The 24665-nt window shown below is 39.7% G+C and overlaps 1 protein-coding gene across 1 annotated transcript; it reads left to right on the plus strand.

The window, feature by feature from the left end:
* The first annotated feature begins 1897 nt into the window (after positions 1–1897).
* Positions 1898–20005, plus strand: stk40 (serine/threonine kinase 40). The gene is made up of 11 exons (XM_008431108.3): positions 1898–2139; positions 5836–5962; positions 6424–6509; positions 6847–6990; positions 8289–8513; positions 8749–8801; positions 13325–13440; positions 14838–14982; positions 15310–15429; positions 15587–15671; positions 16046–20005. The coding sequence occupies exons 2-11, from the start codon at positions 5845–5847 to the stop codon at positions 16262–16264; spliced, it is 1311 nt and encodes a 436-aa protein (XP_008429330.1). The 5' UTR covers positions 1898–2139; positions 5836–5844; the 3' UTR covers positions 16265–20005.
* The last annotated feature ends 4660 nt before the right edge of the window (positions 20006–24665 follow it).

The raw sequence follows: 24665 nt of genomic DNA on the forward strand, positions 1-24665 counted from the left end.
AAAGATATTTTGTATATATCTGATAAAGAAGTGACTAAACACAACAATATAGTCTCACTGACTCATATAGTTATCCTACATTAAGAATTTTGCTGTTGACGCCTCATTAAAATTCAATAATATTCTCAGTATGGTATGTAGAATGTTAAATCTAAACTTGTTGTTTAAACATGCATAAATCATGGTTAGAGATGCATAATTTAGATTGTGTTATTCACCTAAATAAAAATAATAATAATAATAATAAACTTATTATGTGTACTTACAAAGGTCATAGGACAATGCAGCCAATCATTTCACTGAGAATGGAAATAATTTCTTTATGCTATGATGAACATGTGAATACTGACCCCAAAACAAACTCAAAAGACCTCGGAAAGATGCTGGTAAGAGAGGCCATTCAGCAACTTAGAGGCCATTATTCCAAAAGCACACTAGAGAAAATACTTTCTTTTTTGTTCTGGCTTTTGATTAGATTAAAGCAGAAGTGTTTGGCCAACTCACACTCATTACAACAGTAGACATTTCACATTGTAAACTTAGAGTAAATGATCCAAAGATAATGAAGAATTGTTGTCCAAGTTCCACCAATACCAGAAATCCTGTTATGGTAAATAGCCCCCAACTACTTGAAGACTCACCTAACTGGAGACTTATGTTCAGAATTAACAAGGTAAAACATTTCTTGCAGTTTATGTGATATCTTCAAGGTTTTACTTTTGTGGAGGAAAGTGGTATAATAATAATAATGATAATAATCAAAAAGCATGTGCTTTTGAAGCACAGAAAAACGTCCTTCAAATGTTTGTTTATATTGTGAAATGTTTACTTCTTTTGAGTGAGGATTAAGAGAGTGTATTTATTTTTATTTTATTTCAGTTATCTAATTTGAAAAAAAAATTGAGAATACACTCAAATATTTTATCTATAAACATGCTACTGTACTTTTATGTAAAAGAAACAAGATAATTGTTGAATTTAATTTTAATTTTAAAAGACTTAAAAAGTGACTTGTAGTAAAGAAAAATCCCCTGATTCTGGTATTACCAAACATGACAGAATCAGGGGATTCTGTGTGAAAATATGTCAGCAAATCCTAACATATTTTTACAAAGTTCTTGCAGCAATAAAGTTGCATTGATTTTACAGAAAATCGAACAGTATTTAAACCAGATTTGTCTAGGATGTACCTGTTCATCAGTTTTACAGGAAACCTTGTTGTGAATTAAAAATCATCTTGATCCATGTTTATTTGGATCAGAATGTGTCCAAACAATATATATCTTTGAAAGGCATGTAGACATAAAAGTGAACATCAATCTTGAGAACTGTTTTGGATGACATGTGAAATGCCCAAGGCAAGTCATCTTCCACTTAAGCAATCACTCCTCAAGTATTGAGCAGACAAGATCGTTTTCAAAAAATGTGGCTTAAATGACCTCTGAAGATTTAGATAGTGAAATTTTAGACGCTCTCCTCTCAAACATGCTTTGCTATTGTTAAATTGTCTTGAAATAACTGCTCAAAACAGTTATTTCAAGACAAAATAACTGTTTTGTCTTGAAAATGCAGAATGCAAGTAAACTTCTTTAAAATAAACATTTGTCTAAAAACGTCAGCAAAAAGCAAAAACAGCAAGAATTCAATTCAAACAATGCAACAAAATATCAAAATTCAAATTGAAAAGTTGACCATGGCGTGTTATAAAAGACAAATGATGTCTGAATTAAAATTGATTAATTTTGGCAAATAGCTCTAATGAGAAGTCCCATGATGTCATGGTTTCATTTAGCAACTTTTTTTTTATTATTATGTTGAGAATTTCATCATCAGGGCACGGCCATTCACAGAGAAACAACGACTGTCATTGGTTAGACAGAGCTGTCAATCAAACGTTTTTGTGCGTCATTTCCGTTGTCAGGTGGTGCTGTCGCTGTGGAAAGATGCGATCAGCGAGAAGCGGAGGCTTTTCCTTAATTGCTCATTTCAGTAATAGAGGCTAAACAACGCGAAACTAAAACCCCCGAAGCTTCTCCCGGCTGAGAGAGAAGCTCCGTACACCCACCACAGCGTTCGCCTGAGAAATGTTGATATTTTAAGAGGACAACGCAGATCTTAGCCGGCGGTTTTGGCTTTGAGGTAAGCGAGGCTGTGACTCCGTTGCTATCTAGCTTCGTCTCTCACCGTGAGCCAGCTGTAACGTTGAACGTACTTTGTTTAAATGGCCTCCCAGCACCCCGACAAGAGTTCAGCTTTGCCCTGGCTGGAACGTAGCTCGCCAACAGCCATATTTAAACCTCCATGGTGCATTTTAGTGAAACGTTCTTATGCTAACAACGGCTGTGTGAGGTTTGCACCCCGCTCCTTGTTGTGTTGTATGTCCCTTTGTGTGGCTCGTGAGTCCCGGGTTGTTGTAACGTATTTGGCCGAGAAACGGGAGTTGGCTTCACCTGAGTTCGTTTATGCACTAATTATACTTTAGCTCATATTTTTACAGAAATAAAACACGGCGTGTGTTTATGATATTAAACTCTACGTGATATCTGTCGCTGACACTTTGCTGTTCAAGTTGTGAGCTGCTTGTGTCCAACTTGCAAGGCGTAACGTCAGCGCTTTACTCAACGACTCGTTCGGTTTACACAGCACGCTGCCAGGACAGAGTGTCCAGACCTTGTGGACCCAAAATGGCACCAAGCAATGCATGGTAGCCTTTGTGCTGTTACAATCATTTTGTTAAGTGGTTTTATGGCGTGACCTTTGCGTGGCGGTGTGGTCAAGGGCATTGTTATTGGAATGATGAATGGGGTCTACAGCTGAGGAAAAGTGTGTGAGCTGGCATTCTTTGTAGATCCAAAAGCGGGACATTTTGGGATTTATTGACTTGAAATGTGTTTCTTTCTCATGTGTGCAAATGAGATATGAATGTGCAGCTTTTTCTTGCAGTGCCCAGACACATGGCATCGAGTCTGAGTAGGTGAGTCGTGAGACACCTACGTGGTTGTTTTGTTCTGATACTATTTAAGGAAGCCCACATTTCTTGTGGGCACTGGCAGCGTGTCTCTCCTCTCCTCTTCTCGTGTGATATGATTCAGAGGCTGGATCTGTTCTTGTCCTCCCTCTGGTACAGTCACAGCCAGTCCTGTTTGCCAGACCACTGGCTGTGTGCAGAGAGTTGCAGCAGTGTTAGAAAAGGATAGCTGCGTATGCTGTCATCAAGCTGATGTCATTTAGGTCAGCATGCAGGAGTTGGTTGCATCGACCTTTTGCTTTTTTCATATGCGTCTGGGTTTGGCTTCACAACTCTGCAGCAGGTTCTTTAGCTGGCAGATGATGAGCCTGTCTTCTGTGTGTTATGCATTTATGTCATCGCGTTGGTTGTTTTTAATCCAGGATAATGATTGGCATGCATGTACAAGAACTATGACACATTAGAGAAGAAATGTGCAGCTCTGAAGATGATCCCTATTTATGCTTTAAAGCACATTGCTTTAACCTTTACTTTAGTTTTATGAAAGTTAGCAAAAATGTAAAATCCAAGTCCATAATCTGCAGGTCACAGATCAGTTCATATGGCTGACTCACTGTTGCATCTCTAAATTTTATTAAATAATCATGTGGATAAACTGAAACTGTCCACCTTGCATTTAACATAGGAGAGGGTCTTCTCTGACCAATACAGATTTGTGCTTTCCTTTGATGTCTGACCGAAAGGCTTTAACTCATAAATGACTAAAAGTGCTGCAGGTCCTGTGATCAAGGCATTAAGAATTATTCAAAATGATGCCTTAAAACATTTGTCCCCACCCTTTATTTATATTGGGCATTAAATAAATTGCACTCCTTCTAGGAATGCACTCCTAAAGTACACACTCCTGGTCAATGTGTTTGTAGTGTGGGAATATTTTTAGTTTGTGTGCATTATGGAGGAGGGGGAAAAAACATTTTCATGATTTAGGCGGAAAACCAGCCAGTTTTGATCATTATCACATTGATTGGTGCATTTTTATTTACATGTTTAATTCCTTCTGATTGGTTCCAGTGGTTATTTTTAAGTACTTTAACACAAGTGAAAACATTTGAATTACTGTATTATCCCCTTTTATGCATTAAAGCATACACCTCTTTTTATCTGATTTTAATGAGTAAAAATGTTGTTTCAGAGAGAAAGATGTTAATTGCTTATCATGCATTTAATGAACATGGGAAAACATTTATTTAAATTGCAGAATTGGGGAAAGTGTTCTGATTCCAGTATCCATCTCTGTTTAATTTCAAGTCCACCACGTCTATAGTCATCTGATCATTAGCATCATCTGCTTCATTAAACAGTAAAGCAACAGCATGAAGTGTCCTACCTGTTGAACTGCTTCTTTGTGTCCTCTAGAGTATTATGCTATCCCAGTATTCCCAGCGTGACTTGGTGTCACTCTGACTTGCGCCATAAACACTGTCAGAAAACCTCAGCTCATCAGACTCCGTGGGTGATGACTAGCAGAAATGGAGACAGATGGGAGAGAGACATGATGATGACACTGTCTGCTGTCTGGGATCACAAAAAGCCTCATGGAAGTGAGAATTTGTACTAGCCCTCACTGAACAGCCAAATGTTTTCCGTGCCCCAGATTCCCAACTAGAAAATGGTGCATAGTTGGTTTTGCAACAGGAAGGTTTCTTAATTTATCAGAAAAGAAACTCTGGGATTGCACAGTTATACAACACAGTTTCAAAATTTTATGTGACATGTTTTATCTCTCTCACCCTGTTTAATGCATCATTTGTGATGTGTGTTGGTTTGAACAAATATTTTTCCTGTAAGAACTTTCAAATTCTGTTTCCGCACCTCTAAGTCATCTTAGTATGACTATACACGCTACGTTTCCTCTCTTGTAGCTTCCTGTGCCTTCTGGGAATGCACGAGAAACCGTTTGACATTTTGGGAAGATTATTATCCGAACATTGACACGTTTCTGTTCAATGAAAACTTGGGACGACAGCAGGATGAATCATTCCTCTCGGTTAAGGCTCTACTTCCCCATTACGGGAAACAGATGGCATTTCATCACATTGGCCCTCGGTATCAGTAAACACAGCATACCTCTCGCTCTCTGATTTCTGGGAGGTGGATGAGAACTGCTATGTCGGTTAGAGTAGTTTGTATAATGACAATGTGTCACACTGTCACTGTCTCTGCTGGCATCTAAATCTTGCTTCCTTATTATTGTGCAATGGCTTGGCATTTTAAATTTTTGGTCATGTTAAAACAGGCATTCATGTTTAAAGGACAGATAAGCTCTTTGCACAGATTCTGCAATAAGCGTGCAGATTAAAAAGCAGGGGGATTTTTCTAAACTGCTGCAAGAAAAAAGCTCAGGATTAGAGAGGCAAATGAAAATGTCCCTGTCTTGCTAGAGTCATGCATTTGCATTCAAGGGCCTTCTATTTTAAATTGCAGATTGTGACAAGCACACTGCCTAATGTAGAGATTGGAACTGAGGTGCTGGTCTTCACGCCAGCAGCCATTATTCTAAATGGAGCTGTAATGGCCTCACATTCACACTGAGGTGTGCAAATGTGAGGGGAGGGAGATTTGAAATGGACTGGGTGGAGCTGCCATGAACTTTAGCCCTTTTAACCTCGGTTCACAAACCAGTGTCCTCTCATTTAACTGGTTCCCCTGAAGCTCGAAGTATCCTTATTTTTAGATTTATGAATGCCGTTTATTAAAGCTTATTTGTAAAAACTTTTTCTCATGTTGTTGTTCTTGTCACATGTGTGTACTTTCCCTTTTACTTGGCTATCTTTATCCCATGAACTAATCAGATTTGTTCCCTGCAGAGCTCCAGTATGTCCAAACGGCGCTCGTCAGAGAGGGGGGCTGGAGAGACATCAGGCAGGGCCAGCAAGCTGCAGTGTCCTGGGATATCTGGCAGTAACGCCAAGAGAGCCGGCCCCTTCATCCTCGGTACGGAAGCTGCTACTGTTTAAAGGGGAATTGATAAATAAATACAGTGTGTATAGCTACCTTGCATAACCTGCAGATAATTCAGCCAAACCATCTCTGTGCATAAGTTGCAGGGTGCCTGTGTGAGTACACTGTGGACTTACACATGCCTGAGACAAGAATTTGAAGAATTTTGCTGATCCTCATGACATCGGCCAGAAAGGCTGAAGTCTATGCTGGGGCACTTTCTTCTTTCTTTCCTCCAGTATCATATATTCCTTTCCTATTCTCTGAAGTGTGTGTGCATTCTGCTTTAGAGCTTCTGCATCGTTTACCAGATACTTTGCCAAAGAAAACATTGCACTTGGGGTGTTAATGGATACCTGCACACGCTGCCCTTAATGAGTTTTGGGGAGAGCAAACAGACCAGCGGCGTAGAATGCCTTTTGGTCATGCAGCTGTTCCTTTTCTCGTCCTTGCAGGACCTCGCCTGGGCAACTCGCCAGTACCGAGTATAGTCCAGTGTTTGGCCAGGAAAGATGGCACAGATGACTTCTATCAGCTCAAAGTAAGTCTGTTATATTCAGGTATTCTCTTGTTCTCCTATAATTGCAGTTATTTCAAAACTCTCATTATCATGGCAAATTTTAAGCATCTGAACTTCAGACCTTTTCACAGTGCACATTTTATTGCCCCTTGTTCAGTTTTGGCACAAACAAGCATACATGAGCCAGGTTCAGTGTTTACTGGGATTATTCTGTAGGTTTTAAGCAATCACAGGGCTTCTAAAGCAAACATTGCTTCGGAAATGTCAGTGTTTAATCACTACAATCCCCGGACTATGATTTCTTGTTTGAATCCATTTAGATCTTTTTCTGGTGCTTAATTTTTGCTCTGTTCTGCAGATCCTGACGCTGGAGGAGCGAGTGGACTCTGCTGGGGAAACCCAGGAGGAGCGGCAGGGGAAGATGCTGCTGCATACAGAATACTCTCTCCTTTCTCTGCTACACAACCAGGATGGTGTGGTTCACCATCATGGCCTTTTTCAGGTAGACTTTTTCACTTACCCTACATATCTTAGCAGGTTTTAGTTAAATAAACAAAGAGTGTCATTGTTTTCTTTAGAATAATATGTGATTATTATCTCTCTGCAGTCCCTCTTTTCAGTCATTTTTGTTTATAAATATATTTAATACCAGAGCAAGTAACAGTTTGATTTTAACAGTTCAACTTTAGCAGAAACAAGTTTGTCATAGTTCAAGCCAGCTGCCTGTACTTTCCTTATAAAGGTTGTTTCAGTAAAGAAGTAGAAATACAATAAAAGCTATATTTATCGGCTGCTCTCTGTTCACAGCAACCCTTCCCCCTTCCTCACCTGCTGGCCCATCTGCCTTCTCCTTTAACTTTGTTGTTCCGTCAGCTCTGATTCAATCTTCCCCGTTTGTCTTTCATTCACATTCCGTTTCACTTTCAGCGTCCTTATAATAGCAGCATTAAGGCGTGCACGCTGATTCATTTAGGTCTGCCATATTGATTAGATTATTATAGTTCTTCTCTGCTGTCTGTGAACCAGTTCATTGTTCATTCTTTCAGAGATGCTGGCTGCATTAAAAAAAAAAAAAAACTGTTAACCTGAGACAAAAATCAATAGGAAACAAATGGTGAGTCTACATTAGCTTGAGTTTTAAGAATAGGAATTATCTTTCTCATCTTTTTTTATATCATATTCTCTCACACTGACTGTGAAGATGTCTTATTCTTATCAGCTGCTGGGCATGCAGTTTTTGTGATTCAGATTTTTCTTGAACAATAATAAAATAAGATATATTAGCAGGATTGAAAATGTATTTTTCTAGCCTTCGTGTCCAGGACAATTATTAATGATTTAAATAAAGACCAGAGGTGCTGTGTGAGAGAGGAGAACCTGTACAACAAGTTTTACTAGTACTTTAGACAAATGGGGGAAAAATAAACATGGAGTTGACCTGTAAACCTCCTGTATCAGGAGGTATCTTACATTACTAACACAGCATTCTCTATGTCTATTCCCTTGAGAATTTAGACTCTTAACTTTAATTTGACATTTCCTTAATATCCCCTTGACAAACAGGTTGAATGTTTATTGGGAGAAACCAGAACATTTTTTCTGTATTGGCCAGGAATAGTCAGATTCTGGTCACCAGCCAAGAACAAGGACTTTTTCATGTAACTGTAGATACTTGCTTTGAGAAATCTCACTGGTTGCATTGATTGTATTCCACAAATGAATTTCAAATTCTGCTCTGTCAAATTAAATAAAGTGAACACCCTCCCAATGCTAACTTCCCACACTTCTTTCTGGATTCAGGATCGCGCCTATGAAATAGTAGAGGACATGGAAGCCAACAAAGTTCGTAAGATGAAGAAGCGGATCTGCCTCGTCCTGGACTGCCTCTGCGCTCACGATTTCAGTGACAAGACGGCAGATCTAATAAACCTTCAGCATTATGTCATAAAGGAGAAGAGACTGAGCGAGCGTGAAGCTATTGTCATTTTCTACGATGTTGTGCGTGTGGTGGAGGCCCTCCATAAGGTTGGTCTTACTACACTACTGAAGAGTACATGTGCAACAAAATCGACTCATTCTTCAATTTTTCATCAATGTAGAAAATCTTCATTCTACAGTATTTGTTGTTGTTTGTTAGATGCACATTTTTTTGATTACTCACTTCCAAGGCTCGTGTGCCACTCCCAGAAACTAATTCTTGTTTTGTCAATGATTCATTGAGCACAATGTGACCATACTTCTTTTTTTTTCCTGCCTGCAGAAAAACATTGTGCATAGAGACCTCAAGCTGGGAAATATGGTGCTGAACAAACGGTAAGTCGACACTAGGTCACTCATCCCGCATTGTCGGTCAAGTCATGCTGAATAACGCTGCCTGTTGTGCCAATTTTGCTGTTTTAACCTGTTGGTATTGTTCCTGATGGCTGACTGGACCCCAGAATTTGGATCCAGTGTGTGTATTGAGCTTTAAACCCACACAGAGGCCACATTCTTTGACTATAAGTGAAATTACACTCAGGAACCTGAAGTCTTGCTTTCTAGTACTCAAATGTGTCTGGGTGTTGAGTAACGATAGATGATTCATTCTCCATGGTCAGAGTTTTGAAAATGGATTCTGGTGCCAAACAAAACAATGAATATGCCTCTGCTTTGATCTCAGTGGGAAAGTGTTTGGGTCTGGGGTGTATGAGTAATTTAGTAATGCACAGAAGACCCCATTTGAGTGCATCTTATGTCAAAAGTGCTGCAGCTCAGATTAGACGAGCAGGATGGAAAACTACTCATCTGTAAACTCCCTCCAACCAACTCATGCGCAGGGGATATGAAAGGCTTGTATTCAAATGGTGAGAACCACTCTTCCTCACTGTGAGAATGTTTCTAAATTTGGCTGACATTTACTTAATAAATGCTTAGAAAAGTATTAAAATTAGAATTTGCATTAAATGTACATTGACTCCACAAGTGGATGATCTTACAGACTTCATTTGAACTGTTGAATATGTTGCTTTTGTATGACTGAATGACTAAAGCTGACACACACTCACTTTGTTCCTACGCTCACTTTAGCTTGATTTATACCTCGTTGTAGAATGTATTTTCAACCTACACAAAAAGCCTATGCCACTGTGAGCAGTTCTACTGTGTTGGTCTGTCAGTTGTTATTAGAGGGCTACGACGCTGGTTTTTGTTGGGCTTTCCTTACAGCTTTGTTTAGATTCTTCGTGCAAATAAAATAAAGTGATGCAGCAATCAGAATTTTGCATCCAATTACCAATCTCCAGTTTTCCAAACTTGTGACCTGACTATGCAGATTTTACCTGGTTTAATTTCTTTTGGAACGGTGATATAAAAGATCAGCAAGAAATATAACCTACTGCTAACTATTTTACCATCTTCTACATCAGTGTTTAATTTGGCTTGTATTATTAAAAAACATCAGTTTCAATATAAATATTCCAAGATTCCAGCATCTTTGCAGTTATATTCATCCTTTCTACTGAAATGTTGTTCTCCCTTGCTCTAAGCCAGAATGAAAAATGTTAACTTTTTATTTTTCCTTTTTACATATTGTATATATTTGAGAGCAAACAGTAACTGAAGTCAAATTCCTTGTTTGCGTGCACATATGGTGAATTAAGCTGGTTGTTATTGTTAGAGATAAGAGTGTCAGTAAGTAACCTGTGTGCATGCACTATAAAGTCACCTTCTTTTACAAATATTTATTAACCTTACATCTCCAGCAAGAATTGACAATCATGATAATCCAAAAGAAAGTTGTTTTTCTTTCTTTCTTTTTTTTTTATATAAATCAATTGAAGCTTACTATGTGCATTGGAAAGCAACAAGGTCTTTTTTATCCTCTTTGTCCCGGTTCCTCCTATCTGCAGTGGTAGTAAGAAGTAGCGGCAATAGTGATGAAATAGTGTTTTGGCCAGGAGATGCGGGTGGGGGGGAGCAGAGTAGATGTGAGGAACACTCCGTCCCAGCTGGAGACAAAGGAGAGACATGCCAAAGGCTCAATAGCTCAGAGCTGACTCACCGCAGTGCAAGTCACTCACACACAAACTCACTTACCTACATGTGCACAAAAAATGTCATTTCTTTCCGCTGTGTTTTGCTTTTTCTTTTTAACACAGCCACCCATTTTCTCGGTCTTCCACTTTTTTTGTTTTTTCTCACCATGTACTGCACTCTCCTGGCTAACATGTCTGTGTGTGTGCGTGTGTGTATGTATGTGAACGGACAGTGGGTGTGGGAAAACTGACCATTTAGAGGCTTACTCAATCAAACGCCACTCGCCTCCCCTGTTTGTCAGTTCTGGGAAATGCACCAAAGGCATCAGAAAACATCAGCACTTTGTGCAAGAAATGATGCGACTTCCTCTCCCAGAGCCAGCTGTTGTGAAAGCAGGATGTGATGAATCAATCTGCACAGCCACTGATTGGGTATTTTTAAATTTTAATGACTTCCTATATATAGAACGTAATTCCTTTGGATATGTTGTATAATATTCTGAAACATGCGTTTTAAGACCCACTTGAATTTCAAGAATGTATGTTTCATGAAGTTATGCTGATTTTTGACTATGTCTGTGATGGCACCTTTTCTTTTGGCTGTTGCTCAACTAAAACCTGCGTGTCATTGAAACCCTTCAAGCGATGGCCAGTTCTGAGAACTGATGCTTGCTGTAGAAGCTGCCCTGTGATTAACCTCGCTTCTCGTCACATGTATTTTTATTACGGGCCGGAAAGGAGAAGTCATCTGGGCTGTTTAGGTCTCTGGTTTCCTGACCGGAGTCATGTGACCAGGAAGCGGAGACGGCGTGGTCTATCCACTGTCCTCAGGGACCCTTGCCTCACAAGGCGAACATGCAATCTCATTTATCCAATCTCCGGTGCAAGAATAGAAGCCTGGGTCGTGATGCTCGCAGACAAAAGCACAATTGAAGAGACTCGTTCATAAAGGAGAGTCCTTGAAGCTTCGCACATTCCTCAGTTAACTCATAAGGCCATCTATGGTTGGAAGCATTTATTGCAAAAATATTCAGAAGGGATGAATCTCATAAGAAGCTTTATGTCACGTAGTGTCAGTTTTCCACAGTGAGGTTTATGTTGTCAGTCAGTGTTCATTGAGATTGGGATCGAGGTGCCTTTACGGGAGCGGCGAGTGTGTGCGACGGACCAGGGTGTGAAAGTGAGAGAGAATAAGGGAAGCTGTTGACCTCAGGCTTTTTAGAAAGCGGATGTGGGTGAAAAGCGTGATGTGGAGAATACCCAGGCTGTAGAGGGTGACAGCTCTTCTTTTTTTTTTTTCTTTTTTTTTGGTGTGTGTGTTTTTTTTTTTTTAGACCATTGCAGAAGTAGAGCAGTGTGCTCTACTTCAGCATGGGAGTGATTATGGATGCATATCATGTTGCATGGTTGTGTATACATTTCAAATCTTCTGTAGCTTATATAAAATCAGTTTCCAACACATCACTGTGCAGGCTTAGTCATTGCAGCAATTATCATAAGCCACAGGTTGACTCATATGTTTGTCAAAGTGCAACTTTTTTTTCCCTCTACAGAAAAGGCCTCGGTTTCAAGATAGTCAGGTTTCACCCGATCATGAGCAAAGTAAATTTACTTTGATCCAATTCCTAATGACACATTTCAGCAGACACCAAATTACTAAAAGTCTTATCAGTTTTAAGTCACTACATTGCCTTATTCCTTTATTAATTCAACCAGTAATTTGGGTTACTCTCGATAGTCAATGTACCTTACACTATGAGGACAAAGCACAACAAAGCCTTGTATGTCAAAATATGAGAAGTTCACATTCTTTGCAAATTTAAAGTTCATTCAAGATGCCTTACTGTGCACTTCTGTAAAACTGCATCAAAAAAATTTAAATGGGTTAATTATAAGGTTAGAAAGTACTTTATGTGTGACTTAACGCGGTGAGAAACAGACTAAAACTACCCAAAAAAATGTCTTTGTCAGAGAGAACTGAAGCTAACTTTAAAAGTCAGCAATTTAAGCTCAGATAGTTTCAGTTTTTCTTTTAATTTCAACTAGCATGTACGGTGAACGATCACTCACTGGTCACTTTATTAGGTACACATTGCTAGTATTGCCAGAATGGCAGTTCTGAATTTGCCTTTAGAACTGCTGCTTCTTCTCTGAATAGATTTCAGTTCATGCTGACATGTTATTGCTCAGTTGCTACAGATTTGATGGTGATTGTGAAGGTCATTGAAGTTTAATTCTGTTATTCACAAGAAACCAGTTAGATGATTTGATAGCTGTACTGTGGTTATAAAGATGGATTTAGTTGGCATTAATACTCAGGTTGAGCATGGTGTTTAAAAGATTCTTAATTGGTACAAATAGTCCTAAAATGATCATCTTCTTTGCACCAAATTCTGATCCCTCCAGCTAAATGCGGCAGCTAAAATGAGACTCATGCGACCAGGCAATATTTTTCCGGGCTGTTATTGTCCACTTTTGGCGTTTCTCTATGAATTGAAGGCTTTTTTTTCCTCCCTCTTCTGATGCTCAGTTTAAACGTCACCTAGATGTGTATCTAGATTAGTAAAGTGCAGTAGTTTTTAAATGTGGTCCATGCAGCCAGAGAAACTTCGGTCACTCTGGCACCCCATTAAAAGGATTTTTCCATCGTACGGTTCTTAAGGTTTAGTGCTCTGGCAGTTTTGAAACTACAGCGTCACAGATATTTGATGGCTTTTTGTGTACCATGAAAGGCCGTCATGCTCCCCAATACATTCACCGTCTTATGTTGACTTAGCTACAAATTTAAAAGCAGTTATTAAAATGTTTCTTTCTGTTTATCAGGACACACCGCATTACCATCACTAACTTCTGCCTGGGAAAGCATCTGGTGAGTGAGGATGACCTCCTGAAAGACCAGAGAGGCAGCCCAGCCTACATTAGTCCTGATGTATTAAGTGGTAAGTAGAAAATGATGTCCAAGGTAAAGTCTTGCTTGAAGAAATTGCTGTTTAGATTTCCAGTAAATAAATAAATGCTGCCAGTGTACACATTGGGTTTGACATATTCTGATAACCTATGTCTAATACAGTTCAGATTGTTCTCGGTATTCTGCAGTTTTATAGTGGAAACAATAGTGAAAAGCTTTTTGCCACAGTGCTGATTAGCAGTTTTATGATTTGTGGGGAGAAAACTGATAACAAATCTCAACTGGGCAGATGCTTTTTGCTCTATCTGTGAAATCATAAAACCAGAAAGTTGTGTATCAAAGTTTGAAATTGAAAGCATAAACGCCTACATCGTGTAAAAATGTGTTACACTGTTGAATTAAATTACAGTGGAATGCGTTTCTTGACTAAAAAAAACTTTAAAATGTACCGGATCCTTGTCAATCAAATATTGTAGTTAAACTTATTAGATTCCAGAAACAATCCTGGGATTTTTGTTGTAGAATTGCGTAATATCAAAACCCTGCATGATTTTCCGTTTATTAAGCAGTTTCACGGAAGTTGTGTTGCAATCTGTGAACTGCGATACCCAGAAGTAGTTTTTGCCTTGTTTTTTGTTTTTGTATTCATGGTAATGTCCCATTTTTCACACAGAAAGCTACCTGCATACATAGAAAAACATCAGGAAAAGCTCCGGCACTCCTAATAGGCAACATCAGTGCTCGGCCACGCTCTCCTGTAGAAAACCATAGTTGAATCTGTTTGAATATTCATTTCCTGATCAACATCCTGGATGTTGTCTTGAATTTAGAATGATATCAATCTTGCAGCCTGTCCAGCAGTTCAAACAACAGATAAAAGCGCTGCGTACATATCAGCATAACGTGACAGGCACACAATTAAACAGAGCTTCAGTGACTCATCCGGTGATGACTCACCAGAGGGAAACTACTCCCATCCCCCGCCTGTGTATGTGTGACACAAGCTTGAATATAATTGCCGACTGCTGTTGCTGCCGCCTCTCTGGCTGGAACAACACCGCCTATGGTAAAGCGCAGCCTATGATGCTACAGCCTCATCAGCTCCACATACACAGCTGCTTGATTGCCTCTGTTTGCTTTAACAAGCGGCTCTCCACATTTAAAAAGTTGCGGATTTCAAGGAAGCATCATAAATGCTGAGTCATGCAGTTCGTGTTTGCCAGTTTTGTTAATCATTAAAACCCCGTGACTTGACAGGGATTGAACTCGCTGAATGTTTGGTCACGCCTGTGTTAAAACAGGAAGCAATCCGTCGTTACAGTAAAATAATGTCGCCCTCTGTGTTGTGTGTGTCTGGATAATTTTATCTGTACTTCTCTGCGTGCGTTTTGACAAAAACTGAGATGCCCCTCTCCTTTTTGCCCCCAGGTCGCCCATACCGTGGTAAACCCAGCGACATGTGGGCCCTCGGCGTTGTCTTGTTCACCATGCTGTATGGCCAGTTCCCTTTTTATGACAGCATGCCTCAAGAACTCTTCCGCAAAATCAAGGCTGCAGAGTACTCTATTCCAGAGTGAGTGTTAATTTGAAGCAGAGCTGAGGGAACTCTGCATCCATTCATTCACAACTTTAAGCAAGTCAAGTCAATGACAAATTCTGTTAAGCTGATGTCAAAACATCTCCCATTAAGACTAAATTATGACTTGTTTGTTTTTGTCAAACAAGTCATAATTTTTGGGGGGTTTTTCCTAAGTTCTTGATTTACTAAGAATTTCTATTTGCATTCTGTATAGCACTGAAGGATTTTCCAAATGTTTTTGCTAAATCTGTGACAATTATGTTTTTTCTTTTTTTTTTATTGGTTAAAATAACCGCCTTCTACGTTCTCTCCCCACCTCAGAGACGGTCGTGTGTCTGAGAACACGGTGTGCCTCATTCGAAAGCTGCTCGTGTTGGACCCTCAGCAGAGGCTGGCTGCAGGAGAAGTGCTAGAGTCACTCAGTGCCATTATTGCTTCATGGTAACTGCACCACCTGCTGGCTGGCTGAAAAATCTGAACTTATTCAGGATGTGTTGCATATCATGGCCAGTTATCATAGCAGTTCACATACTTAATATTAAACTCTCGTTTCTGTTAATTAGTTAATCATATTTTGGTGGGTTTTTTTCAATCACAGGCAGTCGGTTTCATCGATGAGTGGCCCTCTACAGGTAGTTCCAGATATTGACGATCAGGTCAATAACCAAGAACATTTACAGGAGGTAAGATATTAAAAAAAGAGAACAGGTTTTCTCAACTAAATGTAATCCTTAATTGTGAAGAAGGGAAGCCAAGCATGATTTGCAATGAATGAAACCCTGAAAATGAGACTGAGCTTTTTATTCACCCTGCTTTACTCGTAAACACATAAATAAAATCCGTCCAAGCGATGTTAGCTTAAGCTGCAAGGTTTTGGTTTTCATGTGACAAAATGTAAAAACGTTGAAGAAAATGTCAGAGTTCTACATCTTACTCAGTGGGAGCTTTTTATCTATAACTAAAATGAAAAAATGGTACACTTTTTAGACATATTTTACATGTGTATCAGTGCAGTAACTGCAGCACATTGAGCAGAATTTGATTTTTTTCAACATAGGGCAAGGCAATCGAAGAGTCTTCGCAGTACGAATTTGAGAACTACATGCGCCAGCAGCTGCTGCTGGCTGAAGAGAAGAACACTATTCATGAAGCCAAGAGCTTTCTCACCAAGCGACAGTTTGGCAACATCCCACCTGTCAGACGTCTGGGTCACGACGCCCAACCGGTCAGCCCATTTGACGCTACTGCCCTTGCTCAACGATTCCTCCGGAAATAACCCTCAACCAGCCACATCAACCTCTTATGCCTCTCTGGGAACTAAATGCACCCATGGAGACCAGAGAGAACTTGGGAGAAAAATTCCCAAAACGGAACTGGCACACAGGAAGACCTTCCTGAGCCGGCAAGCAGACAGATGCATACTGGGGTTTTAGTAAGCTAAGTGGAGCAGACGCATAGTTGGGTACCAGAGCAGGTTCACATCTCAGAGCTTCACTTTCCCAGTCTGGATCATCTCTGGCCTGGACACGGAACTCCCGTCTCAAAGGTTCTTTGCCCACTTGTTAGTCACTGTGCATCAAACTCGTCGGCATGGTGTGTCGTGGTGCTGATGAGGTTCTGCCTGCAGTGTTGAAGAAACTATTAACCCCTGATTCCTCTTCCTTGCGCCTCTAAAACTTCCCCATCCATTCTGGCTTCCCTGAGCAATACAGGCCCAGAATCATGTAGCAGCCCCTCCTCTTTTCACCATGGTTTGGAATTTCCTCAAGTCCAGTCACTTGATCACAGATGTCATTCATGTTATACCTCCATTCCACCTTCCTTTTCTGTCTTTTTCTCTCCCTCTCTCTCTCTCTTAGATTTTATTCCTGTATTGTTCTAACCATAACTCTTCAAATCAATCTACCTCCGTCTCTGTCCATCTGTTTCTAAACCATACTCGCAGTTCTGAGGCGAGGGATTGTAACAACCGAGTCTCAACCCACCAGTGGCATAAAGCATTAATGTTTTCAGTTGGAGTGAAACTGCTTTAAAACCATTTTAGGCGGTTTCTAAAAATCTGAATAAGCTTTGTATTATTTACCTGAATAAGTAGCATTTTATCTCAGTAGTTTCATTGAAGAAAGATTTGTATATCAAAGCTTACGTTGAAATTCACGCTCTGCATCGTCTCCTGTTTCTTTCTCATCCCTGTGGAAATCTTTTTAGCACCTCGGCAGCTATTGTGAGGTACCTGGGAGTCCCAATGCCAAGAACTAAATGAGGCCAAGTTATATTGATGATGGTAACTCTTCCTCAGTGCCGCTACAATGACTATCCGGCATCGTCACGTTTCCGTTGCCTAAAATCCTGTCTTAAATTTCTTCTTAGCCAAGGAAACTGGTACTTTCAGACTCATTTAGAATTGTTTGACTTCCAGGTAGCTTCCCTATGTCTTCTTATCAAAACCAATCATGGGAAAAGTGCTTTGTGTTTTTCTCTGTGTGAATGTGAACAGTAATTTCTTCGCTTTGATGAATCTGCAGTATCCGGAAGTGTGCATGCTGTGTGTGTGTGTAGGTTGGGGCCAGACAAACAAGGGTGTATGAAGCTGAAACTCTGACCCTTTAAGCTATCCTCCACTTATTGTTGTGTCCTGTTATCTGGCCTGCCTCTATGGCAGACACTGTGAAACACAGACCAGGCTCTGCTGAGTTGGGGCTTGACTGAATGTTTTTCTTTGTTTTGTTTTTTTTTTTTTTCTTGGGGAGGAGGGGATGACGGGAATGCTTTAAGATTGAAAAAGATCGTATACATCTCCTTTCAGACGTATTATTACCCCTTTTTCACACAAAATCTACACACTTTAATATATTTCATTGGTTTTTATATGCTAACCCAACACAAAGCAGTTCTGTGAAGTTAAAGGATACATTTTGGGGGGGAAAAAATCTGTAGACCTGTGGCATACATTTGGATTCAGCTCCCTGATTTAATATGCAGTAGATCCACATTTTGGTGCTACATGCATCCCAAAAAGACCAAATTTTAGTCCTCTCCTTTGTTGTGTTACCCTGTCTTTCAACAGTCTTGCCACCCAACCCTTTGTTGTTTGTACTAGCCTCTCGGGATATTGTTTAAAGCCATGCTGTGCTTTAAATATCCTTTATTTCTGGCTTGTCTGCTGTTTTCATTGGTCTTCGTGGTGCTATTTGTTTCCCAATGTTCACTAGCAAACTTCTAAAGCCGTCAAAGAATGCAATACACCCTATTAGTACTGGGATTAAGTTGCACACAGGTTGCTTTTCAAATTATATGACTTCTAAAGGCAAATGTTTGCATTACATTTTATTTAGTCCCATCAGAGTACAGGGAGCTTAAAATACATGTTGTAATTTTCAAAATCTTGTCCCTGTTTAGTTATGGACTTTGTGTCACATATCCCAATCATCACTTCATTAAAATACCTGTTGAAATGTGAGGACATTCTGGGTTTTAATACGTCTGCAAGGCGGTGTAACTCTTCTCTCCCAAACTCACCTTGTACATGCTCTTCTTGTCTCACCATGTGGGCCCCTGTGAGCCCCAGCCAGTGGCAGATAAATATTACTGTAATATTCTGTAGTTAAATGAAAATACAAACTCACAGGTCTATAAGTGCAGTTTCTGGGTTCGCTTGATGCATTATTCTGTTTTTTACAGAACAATTTTTGAAACCATGGCAATGCTACTAACCAGTGACTGTTAGGCATCTGTACTGTGCATCTTGCCTTTGCATATTGGTACTTGCTTTATTGCTTTCTATGCTTTTTTTCCTATTTATATTCAAATTGCATGAACATAGAGTCTCTTTAAATGTCTTTTACTGCTCTATTTTTCCTTGTAGTTTGTTGATTTATTTATTCACTTGTGTAGACCCTCCCTCTCCAAACCACTGGTGCTTGTATCACAGACATTGATTGTAGACAGTCAAGAACTCTCCTTAAAACAAGGCCCCACAGCTGTTTGCTCGCTCAGCTTTAAACAGTGGTTCCACTTCAGCAATCCAAATCCTTTTCCTTCTCAGAGACATTTGTGAAAGAGTAGCATTGCCTTTCCTCTTAACATTACTCAATTGTTTTCTTGTGGTCACCTTAAGCTACACTAATATTAAGACTGACTTTTGCATAGTTCTATTTTTTAAAGAAATGATGATGATAATAATACATGGATTTTCTCATCTTAATTTACGGGAGGGGTAGAGGTAGTGAAAATCTTTTGTTGCCATTAACCCCTAAACCCCAACCCAAGGCTGCACTCTCTGGTCAGTATGTAAATAATGTACCATGATGACTGTGACGGTCAGACTTTATGTACAAAAGCTCTACCCTGTGACTTACCAGCTTTGTTTCAGCACATGGTGATCGACTCGTTCTTTGGGCCACGTTGGCCGTCTAACATCACATCCAGAGTTTAAAATGAAACTTGGAGAGCCGCTGGCTTTCTCCCATCTCAATGTGAATTCTGTGGGTATTCAGCAGTATTGTAGTAGTCTAGGTTCATCAGAAAACTCCATTGCCACCACTGAATGCTAACATTTAGGGGCTATTCATTGGGAATGTCTGATGCAATCACCATGAGAAACAAATACACATTAGTAATTGTTCTTTACTCTCCCCAATGATTCTTAGATTGTTTAATCTGGAAATACTTTGTACGACGAGGTAAATTAGTAAAACTCAGAACGTGCAAGGCGAGTCCAGAAAACATTTTGTCAGATCATCTTCCCCCAGCGGGGTGAGTAGTACAGACGTGTTGGTTAAAATTGTCAGTACATATTTGAGATGTTGCTGACTGATCCAACTGTAAATTCAATGCAGGGATGTGAAACATGGAGTCACAAAGTGTTGTGAGCTGCTTGGTTGGATATGGGCATCTAAATACGGAAAACTGATTAACTGTACAGATAAGCGCATTTGTATAAAAAAAAACATATTTTTCTACTTCATCAGATCTCTACATGCATGTCAGCAATAAACTTTGATATGGAAGCGTTCAACTTTGTCTTGTCCTCACTGAACTTTGATAATTTACCAGTAGGTGGCGCAGTATGCTTAAAAACAATTTTCTTAAGATAAAGGTAAAAGCAGTTTACCAGTTTTTTTTTTCTTTTTTGTTAATTCCTTAAGGAAAATGTTCTTGTTTATGTTTACTTCTGTAGAGGTCAACAAATAAATGAGATGACTTAGTGAAAACTGTCAGTTGGTGTATTGGTAGGTTTAAAATGTGAAGAGAGCAAGATGAATGAGTCTTTGTGCATCTCTACAGATTTCCTCTTTGGCGATTCCAGTTATGGGTCAGAACGAAGCAAACCTCAAACAGGAAACCCTCTGCTGACTAACAGTAGTTCCCTGTGGGGTTTCGCTACTGATCCCCTTTTCCCTACACACGCACACACACACCTATCTTGCCTTAGATGCATACCGTTTTTGGCAACTATTTTCATTATAAGGGTTGGGGATCAGGAAATCAACACATTGACTCCCTCATCATGAGAATCCCTGACAAACGGATATTTTTGTTTTGACAAAAAAATCTGCAATGATTTCAGTATTTAGGAAGAGCTAGGAGAAGCAATGGAGACTTTTTAAATTTGCAGTACTCAAACGGTTTTATATGCAAGTATATTTTACAGCCAGATTATTATTATTATTTTTTTAGCTGGATTTCTTGGTACCAAAATAAAAATTATGAAACATCTGCCTTAAAACAACTGGAAGAAATGAACTTTCAATTTTAAGATAGTTTTTTTGTCCTGCTGTGAATGCAATAATAATAATGGTACAATATCATTAATTTGCCAATGCCTAATAATTAAAAGTTCAGTTATAAAGTTTCTAATATTTCTTACATCTGGCTTTGAGTTCTCGCTTGCTTCTATTCGGTCGCCCAGCCAACCTCTCAGACTTGGGAGAATGAGGGGAAAGTCCAGAGATTTTAGAGGTCAAAGTTCTAAAGATGCTTTGTCCTCAGAAATCACAACCAGCTGGCCGTTGAGGGCCTTCCCTGCTTAACTGGTGTCCAGAACAAGTGTTCATTGAAGACTACGTCAGACATTTGTAATGTTCTGCTGTAATTACCTCAGAGAGCATTACATATTCAGTTTCACAAGGACAGAGCACGAATTATTTAGTTGGACACGGATAAACAGAAACCACTTATTTCCAGATGTGCTTATGTAGCAGTATTGTCACAGCTTTTTGTCAGTAATTTACTGGTAGAGGTTCTTAAAAAGAGGATTGGAAACAAGAAATTTAAGCTCACAGTTGCCACAGCGGGTCAGTGAGTGCTTTATGGATGTTGAGTGTGAATATGTTTCCAGCTGAGGGTTTATGGCGTCTCCTCGCTAGACACTCCAGACCAAAATTTGTTATATTTAAGGTATCAGCGACAACCGCAATGGGAAGGCCACATGTAATAAAATGCTGGTTATACATTGCTATAGTATTTATTTTTTTAACATTTTTGTAGAATCGCACAACAGTTAACATTAAACCCAAAAACTTGAACATTCTAAGTGGCAAAAAGTTTAATGACATGCAGAGCCTGAGAGTGAAGCTAGGGGGAAGCCGTTTTCCAAAAACAAAGGTTTAGCCACTGAGGAACATGATCCTATACGCAGCATCTAAAACTTGAGACAAAGCCACTAACCCGGCAATTCCTTTTTTCCAACGAGCACCCCCAAGAGTCTGGAGGAGATGAGATTAGCAGCATTGCGGTTTGCGTAACAGACACTGAATTAACTTCATTTTTGTTGGCAAGCTGTCAGATCTACAAAAGGGGCCCCTAAAACAGACATTGGCCCCCACATGAGGAGCAAAGAGGGAGAACATCTGCGAAAGATCTTTATTTAATTACTCTACATCTTTCCTCCGTCTTAAAACAAGCGATAAAACAGGAGATCTGAAAATGAATTTATGTTGTTGTCAACCGCAGGGAAAAAGAAACGGTTGGATGTCCAAATTTTTCCAGCCTTGTTTTTGTTCATTTTGTAGCTACTTTCTTTGAATCAAACCTAGTATGTACTAGTAAAAAGAGTAACCAGATATAAGACAATAAAACAGCTGAAACGACACCGCAAAAAGAGACTTTATTGAAACTGCAAAACTGGTGTGAGAAGTGAGAGACTTTGGTGTGGTCACGTACACATCCAACGGCAACGGGATTAAAAAGCTGAGCTATATCTAGCACCGTTAAAATGTTCTGTGCTTTGCTTTTTGCAGGTGATGGTAAACTGGAGTTGCCTGTAAATTAATGTGAAACTGCTGCGACTAAGGGTTAGCTCTCATAAACACAAGGCTTTGGTTCTGAATCAGAAACGGTGAACAAATCCCTCCAGATTGGGCGTCAGCGTGCCATGTTTTCTACCACACCACTGCAACTTTCTTTATTTTCTCTCTTTTTTTGGACCTTTTAGTCTAAACTAGAGAGATGGTTGCGACCCAAAGTCCCAGCAGATCATCAGTTTTTGATAGAATAACCTTTCACCACCAACAACTACTCAACTGCTTGGGCACCTCCGAGTAGCTGCCGCAGGAGATTCAAGAATTTCCCAAACATGCATGAAATAATCAAGCCAACCCTCCAGGAATCTATTATTTTTTATGAGGGAATAACATAACGTGATAAAAACATAAATGAATTCAGTTTTACATAATACCCTCTCCCCCTCTCATGCCTCGTTTTCTCTGAGCGGTAGACACAGGTAACTTGCACGACGTTTTATGGTCTGGTCATATTCAGGAGAGCATTTCAACCACTATGTCTTTTTTCCATCAAAATGCTTTGGCTGCTTGCTTGTATTGCCAAACTGCTATGGACTCTTTAGACATTTTAATATGCAGTGTGTTCATTTGTGATCTTTAGATGTGTGTGCTAATTTTTGACATCAAAGCTTGCCTATCTCCTGCCATGGACCATCGTCTGACATGATGACAGCCTCTCAAGCACCGGAACGCCTGAGGGGTGTTTTGGCCTGCTGAGAGGTGTCAGCTTGACAAGCGATGATGTAGCACACAGTGATAAGATGACAGACCTCTTTCAATCCATGTCACGGCTTGAGTCTCGTCACTGTAGCCTTTCTGCTTCCAAAGAAAACTTTTAAACTGGTTTAAGATGGTTGTGTGATGTACCAAAGATCCTGCAAACATTCATGTCTAGAGAACATGAATGAGCAACAAGATGAGAAGAAAAAGATGAATGAGCATTTATAAAGCCTGTTGTATTCTATGAACATTGTTTATAACAAATTCAAACTTCCCACGTAAATGTCCTATATAAAGTTGATTTGCATCTGGTTTTGAAGAGCAAATATTAGAATAGTTTAGCACATTTAAAAATATATATAATTATTGAAATTGTGATGAATAAATCACATCCAGTGCTACAGCTGTCTCATTGTAAATGGCAACTGCAGTGTATGGTGTAGCAAATAAGAAAATGCATTTTAACAGTGATTTTTTTTCTTTCTCCTATTATCAGTACAGCTGTGTCAATCAGTTAAATTGTTTTTTTTTTTTTGTTGCTTTTTTCATATTTGACTCAAATGAAAGAATATGTGACAGCCAATGCAGTCTGACTGTGTGCTTTCATTTGAACTTCTCCTCAATCCCAACATGTGTAGCTTAATGGAATGACATTTCAGATGACATTAATGTAACTGTAGGTAGATACTAACCATGTCATATGTTTGACTTTGTGTTTGTGCCACATACTTAAGTTTCTGATCCATTTAGATTCACTCTTTCATTTGGGAAAGTCTGGTTCTGACTTTGTCTTATTCTGGCTCCTATTTTCTGGCAAAGGACATTTATGTTGGTCAACAGTAGAAAGCTTGTAAGCACCTTCTTCGGTACTCTACGTTGCAAAGTTTAAGAAAATCTATTTGTTCCAGTCTGTGATCTATACATTCTTAAAGCTTCATGTAAACCCATGACTGAGCTATCATATAAATCTGCATGGCATGAGATTGTTCACAGCTGTCCTGTTTCTCTCTCTGACCGCTCTCTAAAAATAACACTTCTGCTTTTTATCTCGTTTCAGATGACATTGTAGGATATTAATGTGTTTTTTCATGTGTCTTCAGTGTGTTTGACGCGCTGCAGAAAAGCCCGGTCAGCTAAAACTTACTTTACTGGGACATGGCTTTATTCAGCGTTGAGAAATACAGTTCTTGTCATATATCTCAGTGAGACAGATGTGAGACGAGCCAGGCCAGCTGACAGCGGAGAACTGCGAAGGTGTGTGGGTCCCTCCCCCCCCCCGCCCCCTCGGAATTATACTTTTTTCTTACAGTCTACTCAAGAAAAATAATTTAAAACTGAGCTCCCTTCACTAAATTCTTCCGTATGGAGCCGAGTGGGAAATCCAACATGGCGCAGCAGTGAGCGCGTGATTTTCAAACCGCCCGCTAACTCTGAACATCTGGTCCCTGGAGGGAGAGGGGAGCGACACTGTCAATGGGAGCCTTGTATCCCCCAGCCCACTGAGAGATGAACCCACCTCAAGGTAAACATGGAGGCATGTGTGCGTTATGAATATGAGCGTGTGTGGTGACTGACTGTTTCTACTGGAACCATCTTTAACTGGCATCATTTAAACTCTGAAACACTCTGCGAGGGTGAATGGAGAGTTTTCTGCTTTCTTTTTCCAAAATTGCC

This window comes from Poecilia reticulata, chromosome 16 (assembly GCF_904066995.2).
Source record: "Poecilia reticulata chromosome 16, P_reticulata-male-v2, whole genome shotgun sequence".
In the NCBI taxonomy this organism is placed as follows: Eukaryota; Metazoa; Chordata; class Actinopteri; order Cyprinodontiformes; family Poeciliidae; genus Poecilia; species Poecilia reticulata.

Bases quoted from the DNA above. Each gene is read 5' to 3' on its own strand.
- stk40 (XM_008431108.3), top strand. From the start codon at position 5,845: ATGTCCAAACGGCGCTCGTCAGAGAGGGGGGCTGGAGAGACATCAGGC. The intron at 6,991-8,288 runs GTAGACTTTTTC...TTCTGGATTCAG, and splicing joins ACCATCATGGCCTTTTTCAG to GATCGCGCCTATGAAATAGT. The intron at 15,672-16,045 runs GTAAGATATTAA...TTTTCAACATAG, and splicing joins ACCAAGAACATTTACAGGAG to GGCAAGGCAATCGAAGAGTC.